Source organism: Naumovozyma dairenensis, chromosome 2 (genome assembly GCF_000227115.2).
Source record: "Naumovozyma dairenensis CBS 421 chromosome 2, complete genome".
Classification (NCBI taxonomy): domain Eukaryota; kingdom Fungi; phylum Ascomycota; class Saccharomycetes; order Saccharomycetales; family Saccharomycetaceae; genus Naumovozyma; species Naumovozyma dairenensis.
In genome coordinates, this window is record NC_016480.1 from 1,327,469 (window position 1) to 1,350,596 (window position 23,128).

Here is a 23,128-nt window from a genome sequence, read left to right on the forward strand (position 1 = left end):
TATTCATATATTAACATGATTCCCCGAAGGTAAAAAGTAAGAGATGGTATATAAAAACTCGAATAATTAATGTCAAAGGAAATTAAAACATCCGTAAAAGGTCTAATAATTAATAACTAATATGTATAATTTATTATATATAAGACTATGTCACCTTATGCACATGATACTGGTTCCTATCCTTATGGATTGCTCAACTTGAAGTGTTATTGTCCATTTTTTTGCTACATTTCCCACTATAAACATCGTTAACGTTAACTTATGACTATAAATAAATAATAACGTGCGCGAAGATTAGGATTCCAATTATACGCGGAGAAAATTTTCTGTCACAGATGCAGTGTTGACAAAATAGAAGAAAATAACATTCATCGAATTCTTCATCTCATCGCTTACTAAATAACTCAACGGATCAACCTTTTAACCCATAACGTGATACAAATAAGAGCCATATAATCAAACATGGAATTATTTAAGAGAGGCTCGTCGAAATTACTTAGGTTTCTTCGTCTTCAGAAACCTACAACTATGCCAACATCTTCCTCTTCTTCTCCAGTATCAGTTCCTCATACTGAAAAAACTAATCTAAACCCAAAAAGATCGTTATCAAAAGTATCCACCGCTGAATCTACAAAAATCCCAAAAAACAAGAGCTCAAANAAAAAGATAAAACTTAAAAAATACAGGACTAAGAAAGTTGATCCCACGTCACCTTTAGGAGTATTACAGTTTGAAATTGATGAGTTATTATCTGAACAAAATTTAACTCGTGAACAAATTTCAAACAATGTTACCTCAATTTTAAATGATTTTCCTAAATATGATGGTCCTATAACAAAACAATATCATCGTGAAGTTAGAAATGTCAAAGTTTTAAAATTAAGTTCCAACGGTGATGGTCTAGCTATTATCGATAACCCTGTTGAGAAAGACAAGAAGCAAATTGTTACCATCCCATTCGGTTTGCCTGATGATGTTGTTGATATCAAAGTGTTTAAAACACACCCAACTTATGTGGAAAGTGATCTTCTAAATGTTGTGGAGAAATCATTAATTAGGAAAGACGAATTAATCAAAGATAAATATTTTGGTAAAGCATCAAGCAGTCAATATGATTTCTTAAATTACCAAACACAGTTGGAGATAAAGAAAAATACTATTTATAACGCTTATAAATATTTTTCTCCTAATCTGTTGTCTGAAGGATTATTACCGGATATCAGTGATACTGTCGCTTCACCTTTACAATATGGTTATAGGACTAAGATAACTCCACATTTTGATGTGCCAAGAAGGTTGAAAACTTTAGAGGAGAGACCACCTTTAGGATTTGGACAAAAGGGAAGACCAAAATGGAGAAAAGAAACTCTTCATGTAGGTGGTGATGGACCGATTTTAGATATTGAAGAGTGTTCCTTGGCCACTGACATTATAAATATTGGTTTGAGAAATGAAAGAAGGAGGTTTGCAGATGAATTTAAAAAATACAAGAAAGGAGCAACATTCTTATTAAGAGAAAACACAATTATTTTGGATCCATCAAAGGATATAGACGAACAACTAGGCGAAGGGTCTAGAGATGAAAACGGTAAAGTTAGCTTTATTGAAGTCGATGACAAAAAGCATAACGTTAAATTGGCTAAGACATGTGTTACTCATCAAAGACAAATCGTGACAGAATATGTCGATGGGTACACCTTCAACTTTACAGCAGGTGAATTTTTCCAAAATAACAATTCAATTTTACCCGTAGTTACTAAATATGTTCGTGATAACTTACAACTTCCAAACTCGAAAGAAAATGAACCACGTTACTTAGTTGATGCCTACTGTGGATCCGGTTTATTCAGTATTTGTAGTTCCAAAGGTGTTGACAGAGTTATTGGTGTAGAAATATCAGCGGATAGTGTTTCTTTCGCAGAAAAGAATGCTAAGGCAAATGGGATTAAGAATTGTAAATTCATTGCTGGTAAAGCAGAAAAACTCTTTGAATCAATTGATACACCAAATGACAAAACGTCAGTTATTTTAGATCCTCCAAGAAAAGGATGTGATGATATCTTTTTAAAGCAATTGTCAACATATTATCCTGCAAGAATTGTCTATATTTCTTGTAATGTACATTCACAAGCCAAAGATATTGAATACTTCATCAAAGAAACTGAAATGGGTCACAATTATAAAGTGGAAAGTATTAGAGGTTTTGATTTTTTCCCTCAAACACATCATGTAGAAAGTGTTGCTGTTTTGACAAGAATATAATTTTTGCCCGATTTTTTGGACTTTTTATAGACTATGTATTATTATTATTGTTATTTTGTATATTATATCAGGTTAATTTACATGACATAACATTCTTCAACTGGATCCTCTGTTATAAAATATCTTACTGTCTTGATCGACGAATTAGTGGATGGATTTAAGAATGGTTTATTTTTACATATTGTTCATCATCCCGGTCGGGAAGACAGTCAAAAGATAAATGAAACATCAGTACATTTTGAAAACATCACCCATACATATCAAAACATTTTTTTCTAAAAAATTATCGATCCTGCTCAAATTTACCGTATGAGATGATGAGCATGTCCGTAATATCAGAAAATAATGAACCTTGAAAGGCCAACCTATACAAGAATTTCAATAGGAAATGTTAAGATATGATACATTTTAGAGATTTTAAGAGGGCAACGAAACGTAACCGAAAGAAGCCAATATGGAAAACGATAAGGGTCAATTAGTATGTTAATTGCTCGAAATTCTAAACTAGCTAGTCCAACTATTCACGATGTACCATGTTATTGAGAATGATAGGATTTTACATAATATACGGCAGCACCAATAGGCAAACTAAGGATATGCATTAACTGTTTGAAGAATAATCGTTAATAGTATCCCGTGAAACCACTAGAGTCTATAAGAAAGAGATGGGGTTGATTTTTTCATAATGATACATTTACTCTCCAAAACTAATCAAAGAATGCACGAGATCTCCTAAACTCGTAGATAACCAACCAAACAACGCCACAAGTTATGACATTTTGGCTAGACTATCTATGAAATATCCTCACATAAGTTATTATGTTCATATCTTTACTAACAAACGATTTTTTGAATTTTTAATTTCAATTTATTCCTTTTTTTTTAGGTTCGAACTTTATGTTCCAAGAAAATGTTCTGCCACTAACAGAATTATCAAGGCTGATGATCATGCCTCTGTTCAAATCAACATTGCCAAGGTTGACGAAGAAGGCCGTGCCATCCCAGGTGAATACATCACATACGCTTTAGCCGGTACTGTCAGAGCCAGAGGTGAAGCTGATGACTCTTTGAACAGATTGGCTCAAAACGACGGTTTGTTGAAGAACGTCTGGTCTTACTCCCGTTAAGATATTCCAATAAATTTTTACTATTATATTTCGTTCCTTTTTTAAAAACATAATACACATTGTTCATTAAGACAAGTAGGAAATACTTGTATTAATGATCTTTATAAATTTATAGTCTATCTCAACATACGTATCATTATTATTATTATTATTATTATCATTATTATTATTATTGCATTGTTTTTACTAGCAGTATGAGTCTGCTTTTTGAATATAAAATAACTAAACGTAGTTTACCAAGCACAGATGTTGTCTAGCGGTTAGTTCCTGTTGCCTGGACAGTTTCCCGAAAGAGGAATTACCTTTGACAGTTCTTAGTTTCCCCGCAGAAAGAGATCTGTTTGAAGCTCTCGGTACGTTTTTTTCCATCTTTTGAGAGACTGCACTTTGCCGAAAACGGACAAGGGGTTAAAGAATTAGTCGAAAGGTAAACTCAATGTTTACCTTTTTGAACGCTACGTTAAGTTCTCTTTGAAACCTTAATTTTTGGGTAAGGTAGTGGGAAGAATTGGACATATCTAACGACAGCAACAATGTTCCTCGAATTTTTGTTGACTGTTTTCAAGAAACTATATAACAGGAATAGACAGAATCTCACTTAAGTACTTGTTATTCTCTGCTTAAACCTTACGGTTCTTGAGTAGAGTCCATATTAGCAGTCTCTACAAACAACAATTTCCATTTTATGAAATATGACAACTAAAAACTTGGCAATCGCAACATTACTGTACTCTCCAGATTATTTGCCAGGTACTTTTACCCTGGGCCATCAATTAAACAAGCTACTAAAGGAAGCAGATAAAGAGCAACAAATTTCTACGTGTTTATTAATTACAAAGCCCTTATTTCAGAATGTGTTGAGTGACTTTGCAAGGGAAATGTTAAGTTCTTTATATAAAGAAATTATTCAAATTGAACCGCTAAGTGACAACGATTCTATCATTGAAAGTAATAATGAGAATTTAACATTATTGAAAAGACCAGAATTATCATTTGCATTAGTTAAGACAAGATTGTGGGAACTTACACAGTTTGATCAAGTACTATACTTGGATAGTGATACTTTACCATTAAATGTTGACTTTCTAAACTTATTCAGTGAGCTTTCGGAACAAACCAAATATCAATTAGGTGCCTCTCCTGATATCGGCTGGCCAGATATGTTTAATAGTGGTATGATGATGTTGGTTCCGGATTCTGAAACTGCCGTAGCTTTACAAAAATTTGTCATCGATGAAGTTTCTATCGATGGGGCTGATCAAGGTATTTTAAATCAATTCTTCAATGAATACTGTCGGAATCCAAAAGAAGATTCTATCACTGATTCTTCACAAAGAGAGTGGATTAAGCTATCATTTCTTTATAATGTTACTACACCAAATCATGGTTATCAATGCCCACCTGCTATGAAACATTTTGGCCCACAAATAAAACTGATCCATTTCATTGGTAAAAACAAACCTTGGAGAGGTGGTTTCAGAAATCACTATTCGAGTCGTTGGATGGACACGTATGAAGAATTTCAAGGGGAACATGATGTCACCAATCGTCTCTCTACAATTAGGTTAAGTGATGATGAAAGAGCTTCTGAGCCACAACAAGAAATCCAAGCAGAACATCAAGAATATGAGAAACCGGTAGAAAGTGTAGACCAAAATATTAAATTGGAAAACTATGTTCAAGAAGAATGTGTAGAACCTAGTACGATTTCTCAGAAGGAACGAACCCAAGAAGACAACGAAGAGTCAGCAGTCTCTTTCAGGAACTCTGAAAGTCAAAGTAACAACACGGAAATTCAACCCGAGGAACCACCTGTATTCATCCCATTGGATTTCAAAGAATGGTTGACTACGTTTATTAATAAAGAGAAGGACGAAAAGGATGAAAAGGAACAAGCTGTTAGAATGCCAGAATATAATGATGGCGCAAATTCCGAAATGCAATCGGTGGACGAAGAAGATTCTCTAGAAATCAGTGAAGAAATCCAACAAAAGGAAGAGAGTCGAGAAGAAGAAGAAGAAGAAGAAGAAGAAGAAGAGGAGGAGGAAGAATTACAAGACTTGAAGGAAGATGAAGAACTTGAAACGATAGAGGAAGAACAAAGTGTCGAGGAGCCGGAATCCTCCACTACAAAAGAAGAAGACATTTCTGACACCAGCTGTGTTGAAGTTCCACCGGCAGAAATTGTGGAAGAAAAAAAGGTAATCTCCGTACAACAAGCTAATCCGGAGGATATAGAAACTTCAGATGTTGCACCAACACAATCTGAACCTGAAATCAAAAGCCAAAATCAAAATCAAATGCCAAATTTCAAATTCGACTGGGAGCAATCAGATTATCTCTCACATGTAGAAAGAAGTTTCCCAGATAATATTTTTGAATATTCTGTTGAATAAATGAGCGCAAGCACGAACTAAGGTCTTTACTTGCAATTAAAAGATGAGTGCTGGTTTACTTACAATTAAAAATGAGTGCCGGTTTACTCATAATGATGACTATACCCTTCGGAACTCTTCAATTTATAAAAGGCTCGAGGGAAACATAACAAATTTATACACATATATAGAAATATAGAAAATTAATAGAAATATAAAACAATTATGAAACCAGTTCTAATGTAGTTCATCAATGACATTGACTACATTGTCCATTTATATTAGAGCCTCGGCGGCTATTCACTTTCATCGCTAAATACGAACTATAAGCAAATCGTGAATGATGACCTTCACCCCGGACAGGAAAAATTCGAAAGTGAAAAAAATTTTCCTTGTAGACGCTTTTACAATTACTTTGGTTTGCTTTGTTGCTTTCCTTACAATTCGTTAAAAGAACTCATATCTTCCCTCATCATCTCTTATTAAAATAATCTCCTTATTCATTTTTATACTTTATTACTAGCGTATAACTTTTATTATATTCCTTAAAGGGACCTCAAGCAATTCTACAACCACCATGTCCACTGAAGGTATTACTGAAATTGAAGAATCCCAAATTCAAACCAACTATGACAAAGTTGTCTACAAGTTCGATGACATGAACTTGGACGAAAACTTGTTGAGAGGTGTTTTTGGTTACGGTTTTGAAGACCCATCTGCTATTCAACAACGTGCCATTATGCCAATCATCGAAGGTCACGATGTCTTAGCTCAAGCTCAATCCGGTACTGGTAAGACTGGTACTTTCTCTATTGCTGCTTTGCAAAGAATCGACACCTCCATTAAAGCTCCACAAGCTTTGATGTTGGCCCCAACCAGAGAATTAGCTCTACAAATTCAAAAGGTCGTCATGGCTTTAGCTTTCCACATGGACGTTAAAGTTCACGCCTGTATTGGTGGTACTTCCTTCGTTGAAGATGCTGAAGGTTTAAGAGATGCTCAAATTGTTGTTGGTACTCCAGGTCGTGTTTTCGACAACATCCAAAGAGGTAGATTCAGAACTGATGCCATCAAGATGTTCATTTTAGATGAAGCTGATGAAATGTTATCATCCGGTTTCAAGGAACAAATCTATCAAATTTTCACTATGTTGCCACCAACTACTCAAGTCGTTCTTTTGTCTGCTACTATGCCAAGAGATGTCTTGGAAGTTACTACCAAGTTCATGAGAAACCCAATCAGAATTTTGGTTAAGAAGGATGAATTAACTTTAGAAGGTATTAAACAATTCTACGTTAACGTCGAAGAAGAAGAATTTAAATATGAATGTTTGACTGATTTGTACGATTCCATTTCTGTCACACAAGCTGTTATCTTCTGTAACACCAGAAGAAAGGTCGAAGAATTGACTCAAAAGTTGACTGCTGATAATTTCACTGTTTCTGCTATCTACTCTGATTTACCACAACAAGAAAGAGATACCATTATGAAGGAATTCAGAAGTGGTTCTTCCAGAATTTTGATCTCTACCGATTTATTGGCTAGAGGTATTGATGTCCAACAAGTTTCTTTGGTTATCAACTACGATTTACCAACTAACAAGGAAAACTATATTCATAGAATTGGTAGAGGTGGTCGTTTCGGTAGAAAGGGTGTTGCTATCAACTTTGTTGTCAACGATGATGTTGGAGCTATGAGAGAATTAGAAAAGTTCTACTCTACTCAAATTGAAGAATTGCCATCTGATATTGCTACTTTGTTCACTTAAGGTTAATGTAGTATAGTATATAAAGTGTATAATCATTGGAAAACGGGATGAATTAAATAACATTTAAGGAATCACAAAACAAGAAAAAATATTTCTATTTAATTAAGTTGAGTTGTTTTTTTGTATATAATCTAAGGTAGCGTTGGCTGTATACAAAACTGCGGTCTACTGAAGGTATATGGCTTGATAGGCGATGGGCTTTCACAGGTTGTTTTTGTAAAGCGATGTGCTTGTCTGCTTAGTTCGTCCGTAATCCTTCGACGTACGTACCTTTCCAAATATGTTCAATATGTTTTGAACTTCGGCGGTTATTATCTTTGAAAAAATTTTCAACTCATCGAAGAAATAGATATAATTAGAGAATAATAAGATATGAATAGTAAAAGTGAAAAGCAAATAATACTTGCGTAAGCCTATAAAGCAACTACATTACGAGAGCTAATCCAATTAGAAATGATAAAATTGGCTGTTTCTGACAGGAAATTAGCCGAAAAGGCAATTAATTCACTAATTCATCATTGTGAAACAGATCCTAAATTGTCACAAGATAAAGATATCCAGGTCATTATAAATACAGGTAAACGAATGGGGATCCCACGTGATTATATCCCCAGAATCATTCCATTATCCTCTTGTAAGATGTATAAGCCAAAAGATTTGAAGATTCTGTTAATTACTAAAGATGCAGGTGGATTATATAGGGATAACCTTATGAAAGATGATATTAGTAACGAATTATTCAAAGAAATCATCAGTGTTAAGAACTTAAAACGTCGATTTAAGGGGTCAAAATTGAAGGGTCTTTATAAAGAGTTCGATCTTGTCGTGGCGGATTATAGAGTCCATCATCTGCTTCCCGGTGTTTTAGGTAATAAATTCTTCCACGGGAATAAGAAAACACCATTTATGATTCGAATGTCTAAGGCAGTCAAAGTTAGACGTCAAAAGATGGAAGAAGAATGTGATCCCGTGTATGTAAGGGCCCAGTTGAGAAGTATATGTAAAAACACCAGCTATATACCTAATAATGACAATTGTTTGAATGTCAAGATCGGCGAACTAGGGAGACACTCTGTGGATGAAATGATACAGAATATTGTTGATATTGTAATGTTTATTACAGACAAGAATAAGAAGCCCCAAGGTGGTGTGGTTAAAGGTGGGATTGTTTCTATGTTTGTAAAGACTAGTAATAGTTCAAGTTTGCCAATATACGAATCAGCAACAGCGGATCACACCTTTGATGAGGAACAAGAGTATGCGAAATTGGAGTTATAAGGTCTCGTATGCTAATAGCTTTATGTGCGAATTATATATTATGGCATTCTATCAAGCATATTTCTTAAAATATTTTTCGAATTTTATTCATAAATGAGAGATAAATAGGATAAGTAACAGTAAACATTTAAATTCTGCTATATTGGCTACAATTCTTCCATAGACTAAACTGAATGTGCTCTTGGAAGGTAGTCTACCAGTGAATAAGCATGTTTATGTAGGTTTCCTGACTTGTCGTCAAACAACGAATTTAAGAGTTTTATTTACTTTTCAATATAAATTTTTTCTAAAAATTCTTAAAATTTCACAGTAATAACATTCAAGAAGGCTAGGTCAGTGAGTTGGTGATTTACAGAATTAGAAAACCAAAAATATGAAGGTATTTTCTCCTCAATTATAATAACCAAAAAAAGAATCAGATTTAAAAAATTGAAATAACATTCACCTAAAGAACATTCGTACAATATTAAAATTTGATTTTGAACTTGTGGCAGAAAAGAAAAGGATGGTCAGCGCGTCACAAGAAAAGTTACAAAGTTGAATGGTACCCACCTAAAAATTCGAAACAACTTCCACAACACTTGTGGTGCCATAATCAATTAGATGGTTTATGCAGCCTTGTTAGTCACATTATTTCTTGAAAAAGTTTCTACTTATCGATCTTATACTGCTAGGCGGGTTTTTATCACAAGGCCGAATCGATACTAGAATATTATACGGGCCATGGGGTAGTGCGGTTCCACATGGCTCTGTATGATTCAAAGAATTTACCTTTTCATCTCTAAATTTTTATATGGCAAAAGAAACACGTAAATAGATATAAACTCTTTTAGTATTTGCGAAGAAACAAATGATCATCTGACCTTGTTGATCAACCTGGATATATCAAATTGTAAATTATTAGGTTGACTACAGGAAACGAAAATCTTTGAACCCTGATCGCAACCTCCATGTAACGGAATAGTTCGGTACTGGCTTTACTAAAGGGGACTATGCTTTCTGTTCGTGTTTTCCTGTTTAAAAAGAGGTTGCACCTGCACATCTAATGTATGTGTTTTTGCTTAGAGTTAAATAAAGTGACGATCAAAAACCAAAACTCGACATCTTTTTATTTCTTGAGTATGACACAGCAATGTGTGTCCTTCTTTTATCTTGACTCCGAGGTGTCAGCGCTTAATGTCAACAAAACATAAAAGTTGATACATAGATTAGAATAAGAGTGGCTCTTCTTATATAAAGAACCAGCTGAGATATAACTACTTATTGAGAAAAGATTGAGGTCAAGATAATGACGGAGAAAATTGATACCTATGAGAATAGAATACTTGATAATAAGAAAGAACTTCGTGATGATGACGATATAAGCTTCGATGAATTAATGGATGACTTAGATGATGAAAACATTTTTAGCAAATATAGAGAGCAAAGAATGCAAGAAATATCAGATCACTTAAAAACGGTGAAGAAAAATGTGAATGATAATGGATATGGCGATTTAATCGAAGTTAAAAATGAATCAGAATTGATCAAAATGTCTACAAATGTTCCGAAGATTATAATTCATTTTGGTTTAGATACTTTTGCCAAATGTCGATATATGGATGATAAATTAAAACAATTATCGAGGAAATACTTAAATACCAAGTTCGTCAAGGTAAGTGTAACGTTGTGTCCTTTTTTGGTAGAAAAGCTACAAATAAAAACCCTTCCATTTGTTGTTGGTTATATTAAAGGCCTTGAAGCAGGAAGATTGATCGGATTTAGTAAGTTGGGTAATGATCCAAATGGTTTCCCTATAGAAAATCTAGAAAAGTTTTTCTTATCAACAAGAGTTATTGAATCGTTTTCAGGAACGACTATCAAACAGGATGCACGTAAAATTGGAAGTTCAGGAAGATATCAGAGGACTGCCGATGACGAAGATGCTAGTGATAGTTCTTTAGATATATAACATACGTTGACTTTAATGAGAATATCTCTAAAAATAATAATCGTAGATATTATTTCTCTAAATTTATTGAGTTCCTTCGAAATAAATATAGTTTACATGGTTATGCATTTTTAAGAAAAGTTACTAAATATAAAAGTTTATATATGAGGAAATTAACAAATTTCACGAATGGTTATGAGTATATATGCAATGTCAAAAGAAAAGCCTTTCTTCCTTGATTTGAGATTTAAACTGCTTGTTCAATTTCAACTTCTACATGATCTGTATCCAGATTTATTTCTAGAAGTTCAGGAAATTCATCTTCTTGTTTTGGTATCAAACCATTGTAGGTGTTATCTATCTTCGTATCTCCCTTATTTACTGCGGTCGAATTCGGAATGTCCACAGAAGTATCCCCAGGTGTATCTGGGGTTTGAATTATCTCAGTAGACTCCAACATCTTTCCACTGTCATCACCACCTTTGCTTTCTAGTAGTTGTTTAAGTTTTTTAATTTCTTCACAAAGTCTTTCATTTTCATCTTTCCTTGTTTCATTCTCTAGCAGTAAATGTGCTCTATGTATTTCGCTATCCTTTAAGGAATGTACAGTTTTCTTCAATTCCACACACGTTCTCGCATATCCATCCTTTAAGAAATTAAAGTTTAACATCAATTTATGGGTATTGATTATCCTCTTCTTCATATCTGAAACTTGTAACATAGTATATTCATTGGTCATTTTTTCAGGTAAAGGCATTTCTTGATATACAGTCTGTTTTGACCCTTTTATGCCTGGTACGGATGACGTTATTCTTGTAATTTTTTTCTGTTTTATCCTCTTAGTTGTATGCAATGGAATGGCTTTGGGATAAGCAACCGTATCAATTTTAGATCGACTAGAATTGCCTTCTGTGGATGATGGGGATAGAGATGCTGGTGATATAGGTTTCAGTAAGTTTAATATTGTAGCAGATGCTTTTAGTTTCTTCTTAGTACTGTTATCATTTTCTCCTTCGACATTAGTAACATTTTTAGAATTGAGAACTTCCTGTATGGATCTTTTTTGGGGGTTACCAGAATTTATTTCATTGATATTATCTTTGGGAAGGAAATCATGGTTAATATTATTATCTGGGGGGAAATGCAAGTCTACAATTTCTTGATTTTCACTTTCCTCACCCATTGCTAATTCAAATAGCATATCTGTATCATTATTTTCAGCCAACAAACTGTCTAGTGTGAAATGTTTGGACACTGACATTATATCAGAATCTGGAATTTCAGTTGTACCCATTTTTATAACGTTTTCGATGGCGTTTTCCAAATCTTTATTATCAGGGGTAGGAACAGAAGATGGATCAGTAGATATAGATGGTGAATGCGAGGATAGTACATCCGTTATTAATTGAAACTTCGAGAATGCATCATCTTCCTCTATCTTTGCAATATTATTGGAATTTCTATCTTCGTTGTCGATATTTAGAACGCTCGCTAATTCGTTGTCTCCATCACCTACGGCACCAGAACCTGTGGTATTATTATTGCTACTATTACTACTGGTATTCGTGTTATTATTATTATTTTCACTACCAGTTCCTGGCTGACTAGTTCCACTGCTATTTTCTTTAAGGTGGTCATCGAAATCAACATTAGCTTGGGTCAGCAGTTGATGTAAAGTATCTTCTATGTGATCATCCTCATTGCGAGTTCGTGAATTATTATCTTTTGAAAGAGTATTGACATTTTCAGTCGAGTTATTTCCATTATTGATTATATTTTGCAAATTTTGATCCGTTTCTTCTATGTTATGATCTTGCTGAAACTCATCCATACTAATGTTTCAATTGGATTTATTTCAAAAAAATATAAAAGGACAAACCAGGATAAGGAAAGAATTGGAAAAAGAATGATGATTCTATTAGTTATAGAGACACCTGATAGAACAACGACAATGTTTTATAAACTAGTAGCTCAACCTATATCACCTTAGAAATAATTACGTGGGGATCACAGACTACCTTATTATTATTCTACGTAATTAATACTAACAAAGATTTTAATAATTAGCTCATCGCAAATTTCCAAAATTTTTCAAAATTTTTCACGAAATTCAAAAACAAAAAAAAAAAAACTAGAACAAAAGAGAACGGAAGAGAAGAGAAGGCAAACCAGAAAGGCAAGACAGCCACACACCGCACCAGAATTTATAATCGTTATTTACGTGTTGATTTTCCATCGTTAGACAACAATCGGTTTACGACAGAAACTGTCAAACAAATCGAGGCAAACTTGTGATAAGGCAGTTAGATACTACTTGGCCCCATTGTTAAAAAATATCTGGTTCCTAAGATGCTTACATATTTCATGCTTGGATCGTAGTTTAATTGTTATATTGAGAAAACTCTTGTTACGGATAGATTTTCCCTGGAGTTTATCAAGTACTGATTGTTCTCCCCTAATTTATATAAATATATAAGAATATGGATAAAAATTGCTGGTTTTTGTCTTGCATTGCTCAATTTCATGCTTCGTCCCTATCAACATGTTCGTTTTTTATAGACAAGCCTAGCTTTTGTTACAGTTGAAGTGAATCCATTACCTGAGATAATTTTTACCTATACAATGAATCTAAACGAAAATGCAAGAGCATATCATCCGAAGAAATGGGGGTTGTATAAAGATCTGTGTCATAAACTTCATTAAATTATTTTCTTTTACTTGAAAGAGATGTGCATATATAAGTTCTATAAAGTGAGTCAATGGTATGTAAGGATACGCTGCGTAATATAACGATTTTCTTTAACGAGTATTACCACCGAGCATCCAATCTCCAAGATTATCAGGATTGGTTCCCTCGCCATCATCTCCGTAAAGGTCAATCGATATAGCCTTTTTGTAGTTTTGTTTTGGAGCATTGTTCTTTATGGCGGGCTCATTTTTAACAGTTGAATTAGACATTTGATTGAACATAGCGCCGTTATTATATTCATCTCCATATATGTCGAAAGAATCAATTTTCTTGATTATTTTGGAAGACGACAATGCAGAGTTGGTGGTACTACTTGATTCATTTTGTGGAGCCTTTATAGTAATCGTTTCTGTATCCGTTTCGAACCCATTTCCTGAATGGCACGCGCTATTCGGAGAAATATACGTACTCAATGATGATTTAGAAGAACAGTCCATATCTGAATGTTGCGATTGATTTTGTAAATGGATTTGAGATGATGTATAACCAGACATGATGATATCTTCATCTTGTAATGAGTTAAAATTTAATGCTATTTTATTATTGGTTGATAATAATTTATTTGCATTTTTTTCTTCAATGAGTTTATGGAAAATGTTCGATTTTTCCTGTTTCCTAATTTCTTCAAATGATTTGTTAATTAATGACCTTTCGAACAGCGAAGTTGAAGAAGCGGAATGGTGCATATCATGTGCCGATTCTTTGAATTTGTTTCCACTTTTATGCTCCTCCACTTTTATTGGTATAACATTAGCTAACAATGGAGAAGTCATCCTTATTGGCGTATTTAAATTTTCTAAGGAATGATTTGAGCTATGCCTGCTTGACATTGGTGTTGATATTCGAGAATAAAATTCAGGAGGTATCAATCCGTTACCATTGGTACTGTTATTACTATTATTCATATTCGCATTATTTTTTAACGTATTTGATCTTGACCGTTTAGTACTAGCTGTTGTTGTATTCGTATTGTTCTTATCGATGAAGTGCCCATCATGCACATATATATTTGCAAAATTAGATGTTGAAGTCGAATTTTGATTTTGATTTTGATTTAAGTTCCTAACAAATGGTCTTTTTAAAGCTGGATCCATTAAACTCAATGATCTAAATCTATTTTTCTTCACAGTATTATTTTGAGTATCAGGAGGAGGTGGAGGTGATATATGTTCTGAAATTGTGCTTGTTCTAGATAGCAAACTTGGAGCATGGAAGCTTATCCCATCTTCATCATCCGAGTTTTCCTCTTCTTCTTCTTCTTCTTCTTCATCATCATCGTCATAATCATCATACTCGTCTTCATCGACTACCTCTTGGTTGTTAAATTCTTCTCTATTAGAATTATTAGTGGTATATCTTTGCATATGATCCTTTATTGAGCCAGTTTCAGAATCAATACCGTCTTCGTCATATTCAATTATACTTTCATCAAAAGAATTATTTGATGCTAAAGATCGTGTTTTATTTAGTGAATGCATATGGTGGTGGTGATGATGGTGATTATGATTATGATGATGTATGTTAGTGTTGTCATAATTTATTAATGAAGTTGATGATGAATGTTGATGCTGTTGTAAAAGGCATGGTTTCGGAGAAGCAATCGGCGTGATCATCAAGGAATTTGCTGATGGTAATGAAAGCAATGAATGTGTTGCGTTGGATGAAGAAAACGATGGTGTCCTCGAATGTGATACAGACATTGATGCCGGTCTATGATCTATCAATTTATTAATATTCATTGTAGGTAAAGTCGTTAAAGTTGAATCGTGAGTATCTATAGGTGACCCATGCTTATGATGATGATTATTATTTTGTGTTGTCAGTACTGTTGATGCGAGTCTATTATTATTATTAAGATTATTAGTTGGTATTTGTGTATTGAAGATATGTGCTTTATTTGTTCTTCTGTTTATTGAAAGGGACCGTATTCGAACAGATTTATCTTTATTTGATGTAATTAATCTATCTTGGAAATTCAATAATGATGAAGATTCTCTCTTTAAAGAAGGCTGATTATTATTGCTGTTATCATTACTATCCGATACATTTTTTATATCATGTAATTCTTTTATTGATTCTTGCGAGATGAAATTTATCAGTGGTTTATCAGCCAATATGGTTAATAATGCTTTTACACCTGTGCTATTTGTTATAATTGTTATTGAATCTATTGTATTATTATCACTACTGGAATTTGAATCATGTATTTTATCAAATTTATATGTCAATTTAGTGAAGTAATCTTTGAATGGAGATGCTGTTAGAGAATCGGTTGTGTTATAAGAAGATTGCTGCGGGGATGACAATGATGACGATGATGATGATGATGATGATGATGAATAAAGTTGATTAATTATATCAAAAGATATCAATTTTTTATTTAATAGATCTTTATTCAAAAAGGTAGTGAACCATTTGAATGTTGTTGGGGTGGCTGATATTTTAAATGAAAGACTCAAGATGTTCAAATTAATTGAATTGAGAAGGTTAATGAATATCGATTCAATTAAGTATTTGATGGTTTCGACGTATCTTAATGAACCAGATGATAAAATCGATACGTTTACCTTCAGTTTCTCCTTTTCTTGTGTTTTATGGTATCTGGTTAGGAAATCCCAGAATGTTTTATTATTGTTGTTGGTGAAAGAATTTAAGATATGATCTTTCAATCTGTTCAATTTAAATTTTTTATTGAATTTAGATAGTTTATTATGTTTCAATTCATCATTATAATAATCTATTGTTGGGATATCGATGTATAGAAAAAAGTTAAAAATATTAGAATCTTTAAGAATCTCGAAATTATCATCAGGTATTGAAGTGTGTTGATTAATAGATAAACTCGTCGGTGAAGAATTTGGAGGAGGTATATCAGAATAATTTAATAAGAATAATGAATCGATTGCCTTAACAGACACTTTTGGACTGTATGTATGTTTAAATGATGAACTTGAAGGGCGATCATTATTTGTTATTTGATTTGCCATTTTTATAGATATTTGTAGTGTTGTGTAATATGCAGTGATGAGATAGTATGATATGATATGAGATGAGACGAGAAGACTTTTGAATATTTCAAAGATTATTCATAATATTTTATTATCTATACTCTATTGGTGTATAAAGGAGAGACAATCAGATTAGGTGAGATGAGATCAAAAGTCCAATTTTTAAATAAAGACTATAATTAACAGGTCACTCAGTTATTGTTGATTTGTTGAACCGTTCAGTGGTACCTAATAAAGATATGTTTAAACGTTAATATTGATGATATTCCTAGAATAGTTATTTATGGTGTTAAGTTTGGTGCTGACTCAGAACTCAGGGTTCAGAACTGTGTACGGTACACCAATGTGTCAAAAGTGGGGGGTTTGTGAAAGATGATGGTTGAATATTCGCCTCGGATAGACAGATTCTGCCTCACTATAGCGTCAGACAGTAGGATGCTTGGTTTTGTTGTTGTTTTTTCCGTTTGTCCCTCATTAATCAACCAGATCAAGAAGCATCGAAGGCAAATTTGCTATTGTGAATAGTGTGTGTGTGTTAACGGTAATCATTGAGATATCAATTTTCCCTTTACGTAACTGTCAAACTAAACGAAAGCGGGAAACGGAAAACGGAAACGGAAAATGGAAAGGGAAAACGAGGAGGGGACTCAACAAAAAACAAACCAAGATGGGTGTCCCAAAATAAGGGTAAATAGAGGTTGCCCTCCTTCCGTCTATTAGGGCTTTTTTAAAAGAGGGTAACTTATTTTAGCCGCCAAGCCTTGGTTGACGCGTATTGTTTTGAAAAATTGGGAAAATTGGAACACTGGTGAACGCTTAATGTGGCCTTTTTACCCTTTCTGGGAAAATACACGTTAAATTGAAAAAAAGTTCCGAAAGGTATATACACACATACTATAAACGCCAAATGTTAGAGCGTGCATAATAGCAAAATTGAGCTGGTTTATTGTACCTAGGGTCTATATTCTGATATTTTCTAGATTGGTATTTTATGGCCTTTATTTTTGAAGCAATATATAAAAGATAGCACTCAACAATTTATTCTTTTTCTAGCATTACTCATCATCGTCATCATCATCATCATCATTATCACCATCACACCTGATCATACACCAAAAAAACTGTTGCAAAATCATTAAACATGTCACCAAAAAATAAGTCAACATACCAATTACCTTTGACACCTCCATCTTCTACTGTTAAAAGGAGAGGAACGTCGAACTCATGTTTAGAACCAATAAACGTTAATATAAAACCGAAGAAATTACTATCTGAGTTGAAAAAATCTTCACAGTTATCATCTCCAGCTTCTCCGTGTAAAATAAGGAAGATCACTAGGAAGCCAACTTTAAAATATCGTCCAATTGTCAATACCATATTTAATGTCCAAGATTATCTAGATGGTATCAGTAAGAGCAAAAAAGACAACGAAAAAAATCTTGAATTTTTAAAATGTTCTTTCAAATATTCTAATAAAATTATTGTCATCGCAGGAGCTGGGATTTCTACAGCTACAGGTATCCCTGATTTCAGATCCAACTCATCCTCTAAAGAAGGATTATTAATGAATAAAGAAACGAAATCATTGTTCGATTATAATTATGTATATTCAAATGATGACTCAATTGAAAAATTCAACAAGTTGATGAATCATTTAAACCATTTATCAAATACAGTCAAACCAACAAAATTCCATCATTTCTTAAATGACTTACTAGAGAAAAATAAGATTCAAAGAATTTATACGCAAAATATCGATGGTCTTGAAAAGAAAGCGGTGTCATCCAATTATAATAATAAAATTGTTCAATTACATGGAGATATTAATTTTATGACATGTAATTTTTGTCATATTAGAACATCTTATGATCCGACTTTATTTGAAAACCAACTAATTCCTGATTGCCTTTACTGTATGGAAAACCAAATGATTAGGAGAAATGCCGGGTTAAGAGCAAGAAGTATAGGGAAATTTAGACCATCGATCGTGTTATATAATGAATTACATCCATCAGGTGAGGAAATCATGCAATTCAATAAGATTGATTTGAAAAAATTCCCTGATTTGTTGGTTATAGTGGGGACTACATTGAAAATTCCTGGGGTTATATCAATGGTTAAAAATTTCGTTACTAAAATTAAATCTAGAAAAAATGGGATTATCTTATTTATTGCGAATGAACTTCCTTCTCAAAGAATTATTGATATAATTGGACACATTGATTTGATTGTCTTAGGTGACTGCCAAGCCATACCTGATCTTGTCGAATAAATAAAAGAAAAAAATGCATAACTAATCATTAATAAAGATCTTTATTCTATAACTTATATATACCTGTATATCTATATGTATGTATGAATGCAATAATATTCCTCTTTAATTTATTTCACTAATGCAACAGGGGGTGGCATATCAGGTACTTTACCTAACGTAAATTTCAATGCTTTAAATTGATCTAGAGTTTCTTGTGATAAATCTCCCACTTCATTAGGTTTATCAACTTCAGAATGTAACCCTTGATAAAACCTTTCATTACCACTAGTTGTAACGGCATCTCCTTGGCCCGCGGGTACAGAAGTTGAATTTGTATTGAAACCGAAGACATTAGAAGCAGGAGCATTCCCTGTATTATTAGGTAAACCAAATGGCGAGCTTTTGTTCGCAGCATTTCCGAATACAGGAAATGCGGTTGTTTGACCAGTGGCAGGTTGTGAGGTTCCGAAAACAGATGTCGTATTTTGTGTGGCATTATTATTTACTGAGCCAAATGGTGATGCCGTTGTAGTAGTAGTAGCTGGAGTTCCGGCTATCTTCCCAAAAGGTGACATCGTGGTAGTTGCTCCGGGCATACCTTGATTCACCTTACCAAATGGCGAACTTGTATTGGCTGCAGTTGATGTCTGACCCGTTGAACCAAATGGCGATGCTGATGTACCACCAAATGCAGATGATCCAAATGCAGGTTTACCAAATGCAGGTTTACCAAATGCTCCGCCTGCCGTCGATGCAGTATTTGTTCCAGCAGAACCGAAAGCTCCCGTTCCCTGTTGGTTTAAACTAGCACCAAAGCCAGTAGATCCGAATGCACCTGCACTAGCTGCGACAGGTGCTGCCGGCGTTGAACCAAACCCTGTGCTACCAAATGTGGATGTACCTGCATTACCACTGCCTATTGTTCCACTAAATCCAGGTTTGCCGAAGGCGCCGGAAGTTTTTGAAGTTGGTGCTGCTATTGATGATCCAAATGCAGAATTACCGAATGCACTAGATGTATTCGTAGCTCCAAATGCTGGTTTACCAAATGCACTCGAGCCCACTGCAGCAGTTGTCCCAGATGTAGCGTTAGTATTACTCATAAATGGATTTGCGCCAAATGCAGAATTCGTTACTCCAGTTGTACCGAAGGCAGGTTTACCAAACGCTCCACCGGTAGCTGATCCAAGTGCAGAACTTCCTTGCGGTACGGAAGCGAATGGGGAAGCTCCTTGTGGTGCAGAACCAAAAGTTCCTGGGCTCGTAATACTGAATGCGTTATTAGTACTACCGAATGTAGAGGTATTTGTAGGTGTTGCCATTGACTGCGGATTACTGTATGTTTGGCCGGTTAAATCTAACGGGAAAGTGATAAAATCCTTTGGAATGGCCAACACTCCTGTTTCCACTAAACTTCTTGTATTTTTTTGTAAATATCTTGCTGCCAAATCAGTATGTTCTTTAATATTATGGAAGCATTTTTGAATATCATTACTTCTTGCATTCATCTCAATTTCGTATTGTTGTAACATATTTTTTTGTTTTGCCTGGTAATATTGCCACCTTGATTCTTCTGGTGACAGATCTCTATTTGCTATTAAGTTAACACCACATGGATGTGCTAAACTATAACTTGAACTCAACGGATTCAATTGTATGGTCTTCGCTTCTTCTAAATCGAAGGAAATTGCTTTCTGTAATCTATCTATTTTTTGAGGGTTTGTAAAATCTCTGTATAATTCAATGGCTGATTTACTGTCAGTATTATCATTCGTATTACCATTATTGTTTGCATTAGTGTACACATGGGCATATTTACATGCACTGCCTTTCAAACACTTCCCTTGTTGAAAGAATTTGCAAGGTGTGCGATTCCTATTATTGTTATTACCACCTGATGATCCGAACATTCCTTTATGCTAGCTTTCTTAATTTGAAAAGATATAGGATCTTGAGTATTTGCCTCAATTTCACTTGAATATAATGGTGTATAAACGTCAGAAATAAATGGAGTTTTACGCAGTTACTATCCTCAATATCAATTTTTGATTAAATAGTATATTATGAAAAATTTCATACGCATCGTCATTTTCCCTTGATATCGACGCTGACATCTTTGTATTCTAAGGGAAACAAACATATTACAAGTCATACATATACACTCACGTAAACACACTCCCGTAAACACATGATTGGTACACTACAATCGAATTCTAGCATGTATATTAATTGTTATTCCTGATTTTTTTCTATCTGTAGACAAAATAAAGTCTGTTTCTCTTGCGACACCGCCTGTACTTAGCTCTACGTAGGTGAGATAATAAGGTGGTAACTACCCTATGTAAAGAATTCTTCGATTAAGAACTTCTGGATGAACTTCAAGATATTAGATCTCTTTCAATAAATATACTGTTTCTTGGGGGGCCTATATATCTGTCTAAGTCATTAAATTATAATGAAGTTCTACGTTTTTGGAAGGAACTTTATAAGTTAGTACAGTCCAGAGAATATCTTCATGGATATGAATGACTTAGTTTCAAAACTTGCTACCTAATGCCTCAATCAATTATTAAATCCAAGGTCCTGTATGGGCAGGCTAATTCTTCAAACGCCCTCAACAAGATAAATAATAGAATACGTTTTTCATTTGAACGTAGCACACTCCCCAGTAAATTTAACCTTGAACGGAAGCGTTCATGAAAGCTACCTACTTTGAAGTTAATCAAGTAATAAAACAAATGTATCTATATATATATATATATATATTTATGTTTACCGACTGTTTGTAATAGCTGAATGACAGGCGTCAGCAGCCAACAGATTTAAAACCGGCGCAATATTTATATGACACAAATTTTCCGGCAAGACGCCGACGGCGCGAGCGGCCCATATTATGTTATGTCTTTAATTTTGCGATGACTCAAATAGGCAGCGGCGGCGACAACAACAACAAACACTCGAAGAAGAAAGTGAACATTAATCAACATTTTTATCAAGAGAGTGAAAAGAACAAGCATTCGAGATACGTGAAGCAACTGATCCATTGCTCACAGACCAAGAAACAAAGCAAATCTGCTACAAAAAATTTACACAACAAGGGTGGTATAACTACTCTAAAAAACACATCTATTTTACAACTGTTTTCTCAAGTTGAGGGTACCTAAATATCACGAAAGATTAAGATTAATGTCTGAAAAAGATTTAGTCAAATATACAAGGAAACTCCTGGTGTCTCCACCTACTTTCACCGCAAATGATCTTTTCAACGCCATAACACTGATTATGGAATTATTAGCAAGCACAAATGAAACTCATCCTGACGGTGAAGTCGACCTAGAATTCATGTCAACATATATAAAAATTGCAAGCTTCTTATCATCATTAAGAACTACCGGATTAGATCATACAGCTGAATATATCGCACAAGCTGCAAAGGCCGTCTTACAATTTTCAGATATGGTTGATTTAACTAGTGAAACCGCATCTTCTTCTTCCACGAATACCGAACAAGAAACAATTTTAGATATCGTTGGTACAGGTGGTGATGGACAAAACACTTTCAATGTATCCACTTCAGCAGCTATAGTCGCATCAGGTATCCCCGGTATTAAAATATGTAAACATGGTGGGAAAGCTTCAACTTCGAATAGTGGTGCTGGTGATTTAATCGGTATATTAGGATGCGACTCTTCAAAAGTTACCGCAAAGACGGTAAATTTATTATGGAATGATAATCAATTTCTTTTCCTTTTAGCACCATATTTCCATGACGGGATGGGGAGAGTGGCATTGATAAGGAAATTGCTGGGGATCCCGACTATTTTCAACGTTTTGGGTCCACTTTTACATCCTGTAAAACATATCCATAAGAGAGTCCTTGGTGTTTATTCAAAAGACTTGGCCTTAGAATATGCAAAAGCTGCCGCATTAGTGTACCCTGATAGTGAAACATTTGTTGTTTGGGGGAATGTAGGATTAGATGAAGTTTCACCTATTGGGAAGACTACTGTGTGGCATGTAAATTCGGATAAAAATAAAAAAGAGAGGGGACATATAGAATCATTTGATTTGGAACCTTCAATGTTCGGGTTAATGGAACATCCATTAGACCAATGTGCTTCATTGGGACCAAGAGAGAATGCAAGAATACTGACAGAAGAAATTTTATCAGGTAAATATTCATATGGTGATAATCATCCAATCTATGATTACATACTTTTAAACACAGCTGTTTTATATTGTCTAAGTGAAGGACATAGAAATTGGAAACAAGGTGTCATTGAAGCAGATAAGAGCATCCAATCTGGTGCTTCATTAAGAGCATTGTCTCACTTTATAAAAGACGTTCAATCGTTATAATTCTTACAAAGACCAATG

At 34.1% G+C, this 23,128-nt stretch overlaps 11 protein-coding genes across 11 annotated transcripts; 8 read left to right on the plus strand and 3 right to left on the minus strand.

The window, feature by feature from the left end:
* Positions 1-462: 462 nt before the first annotated feature.
* TRM2 (tRNA (uracil(54)-C(5))-methyltransferase) lies at positions 463-2,262 on the plus strand (the record flags this gene model as incomplete). Its single annotated transcript, XM_003668769.1, has 1 exon — positions 463-2,262. One exon carries the CDS (start codon positions 463-465, stop codon positions 2,260-2,262), a length of 1,800 nt encoding a protein of 599 aa, XP_003668817.1.
* Positions 2,263-3,056: 794 nt separating this feature from the next.
* RPS21A (40S ribosomal eS21 domain-containing protein) lies at positions 3,057-3,389 on the plus strand (the record flags this gene model as incomplete). The annotated part of the gene is made up of 1 exon (XM_003668770.1): positions 3,057-3,389. One exon carries the CDS (start codon positions 3,057-3,059, stop codon positions 3,387-3,389), a length of 333 nt encoding a protein of 110 aa, XP_003668818.1.
* A 692-nt stretch (positions 3,390-4,081) lies between these two features.
* On the plus strand, positions 4,082-5,785 carry GLG1 (glycogenin glucosyltransferase GLG1; the record flags this gene model as incomplete). The annotated part of the gene is made up of 1 exon (XM_003668771.1): positions 4,082-5,785. One exon carries the CDS (start codon positions 4,082-4,084, stop codon positions 5,783-5,785), a length of 1,704 nt encoding a protein of 567 aa, XP_003668819.1.
* A 556-nt stretch (positions 5,786-6,341) lies between these two features.
* TIF1 (translation initiation factor eIF4A) lies at positions 6,342-7,532 on the plus strand (the record flags this gene model as incomplete). Its single annotated transcript, XM_003668772.1, has 1 exon — positions 6,342-7,532. The coding sequence occupies one exon, from the start codon at positions 6,342-6,344 to the stop codon at positions 7,530-7,532; it is 1,191 nt and encodes a 396-aa protein (XP_003668820.1).
* Positions 7,533-7,985: 453 nt separating this feature from the next.
* Positions 7,986-8,810, plus strand: UTP30 (Utp30p; the record flags this gene model as incomplete). The annotated part of the gene is made up of 1 exon (XM_003668773.1): positions 7,986-8,810. One exon carries the CDS (start codon positions 7,986-7,988, stop codon positions 8,808-8,810), a length of 825 nt encoding a protein of 274 aa, XP_003668821.1.
* Positions 8,811-10,098: 1,288 nt separating this feature from the next.
* PLP1 (Plp1p) lies at positions 10,099-10,761 on the plus strand (the record flags this gene model as incomplete). The annotated part of the gene is made up of 1 exon (XM_003668774.1): positions 10,099-10,761. The coding sequence occupies one exon, from the start codon at positions 10,099-10,101 to the stop codon at positions 10,759-10,761; it is 663 nt and encodes a 220-aa protein (XP_003668822.1).
* A 226-nt stretch (positions 10,762-10,987) lies between these two features.
* ATC1 (Atc1p) lies at positions 10,988-12,571 on the minus strand (the record flags this gene model as incomplete). Its single annotated transcript, XM_003668775.1, has 1 exon — positions 10,988-12,571. The coding sequence occupies one exon, from the start codon at positions 12,569-12,571 to the stop codon at positions 10,988-10,990; it is 1,584 nt and encodes a 527-aa protein (XP_003668823.1).
* Positions 12,572-13,539: 968 nt separating this feature from the next.
* SND1 (Snd1p) lies at positions 13,540-16,476 on the minus strand (the record flags this gene model as incomplete). The annotated part of the gene is made up of 1 exon (XM_003668776.1): positions 13,540-16,476. The coding sequence occupies one exon, from the start codon at positions 16,474-16,476 to the stop codon at positions 13,540-13,542; it is 2,937 nt and encodes a 978-aa protein (XP_003668824.1).
* A 1,162-nt stretch (positions 16,477-17,638) lies between these two features.
* Positions 17,639-18,769, plus strand: HST4 (NAD-dependent histone deacetylase HST4; the record flags this gene model as incomplete). Its single annotated transcript, XM_003668777.1, has 1 exon — positions 17,639-18,769. One exon carries the CDS (start codon positions 17,639-17,641, stop codon positions 18,767-18,769), a length of 1,131 nt encoding a protein of 376 aa, XP_003668825.1.
* A 110-nt stretch (positions 18,770-18,879) lies between these two features.
* NUP42 (FG-nucleoporin NUP42) lies at positions 18,880-20,661 on the minus strand (the record flags this gene model as incomplete). Its single annotated transcript, XM_003668778.1, has 1 exon — positions 18,880-20,661. One exon carries the CDS (start codon positions 20,659-20,661, stop codon positions 18,880-18,882), a length of 1,782 nt encoding a protein of 593 aa, XP_003668826.1.
* A 1,276-nt stretch (positions 20,662-21,937) lies between these two features.
* TRP4 (anthranilate phosphoribosyltransferase) lies at positions 21,938-23,110 on the plus strand (the record flags this gene model as incomplete). Its single annotated transcript, XM_003668779.1, has 1 exon — positions 21,938-23,110. One exon carries the CDS (start codon positions 21,938-21,940, stop codon positions 23,108-23,110), a length of 1,173 nt encoding a protein of 390 aa, XP_003668827.1.
* Positions 23,111-23,128: the final 18 nt, after the last annotated feature.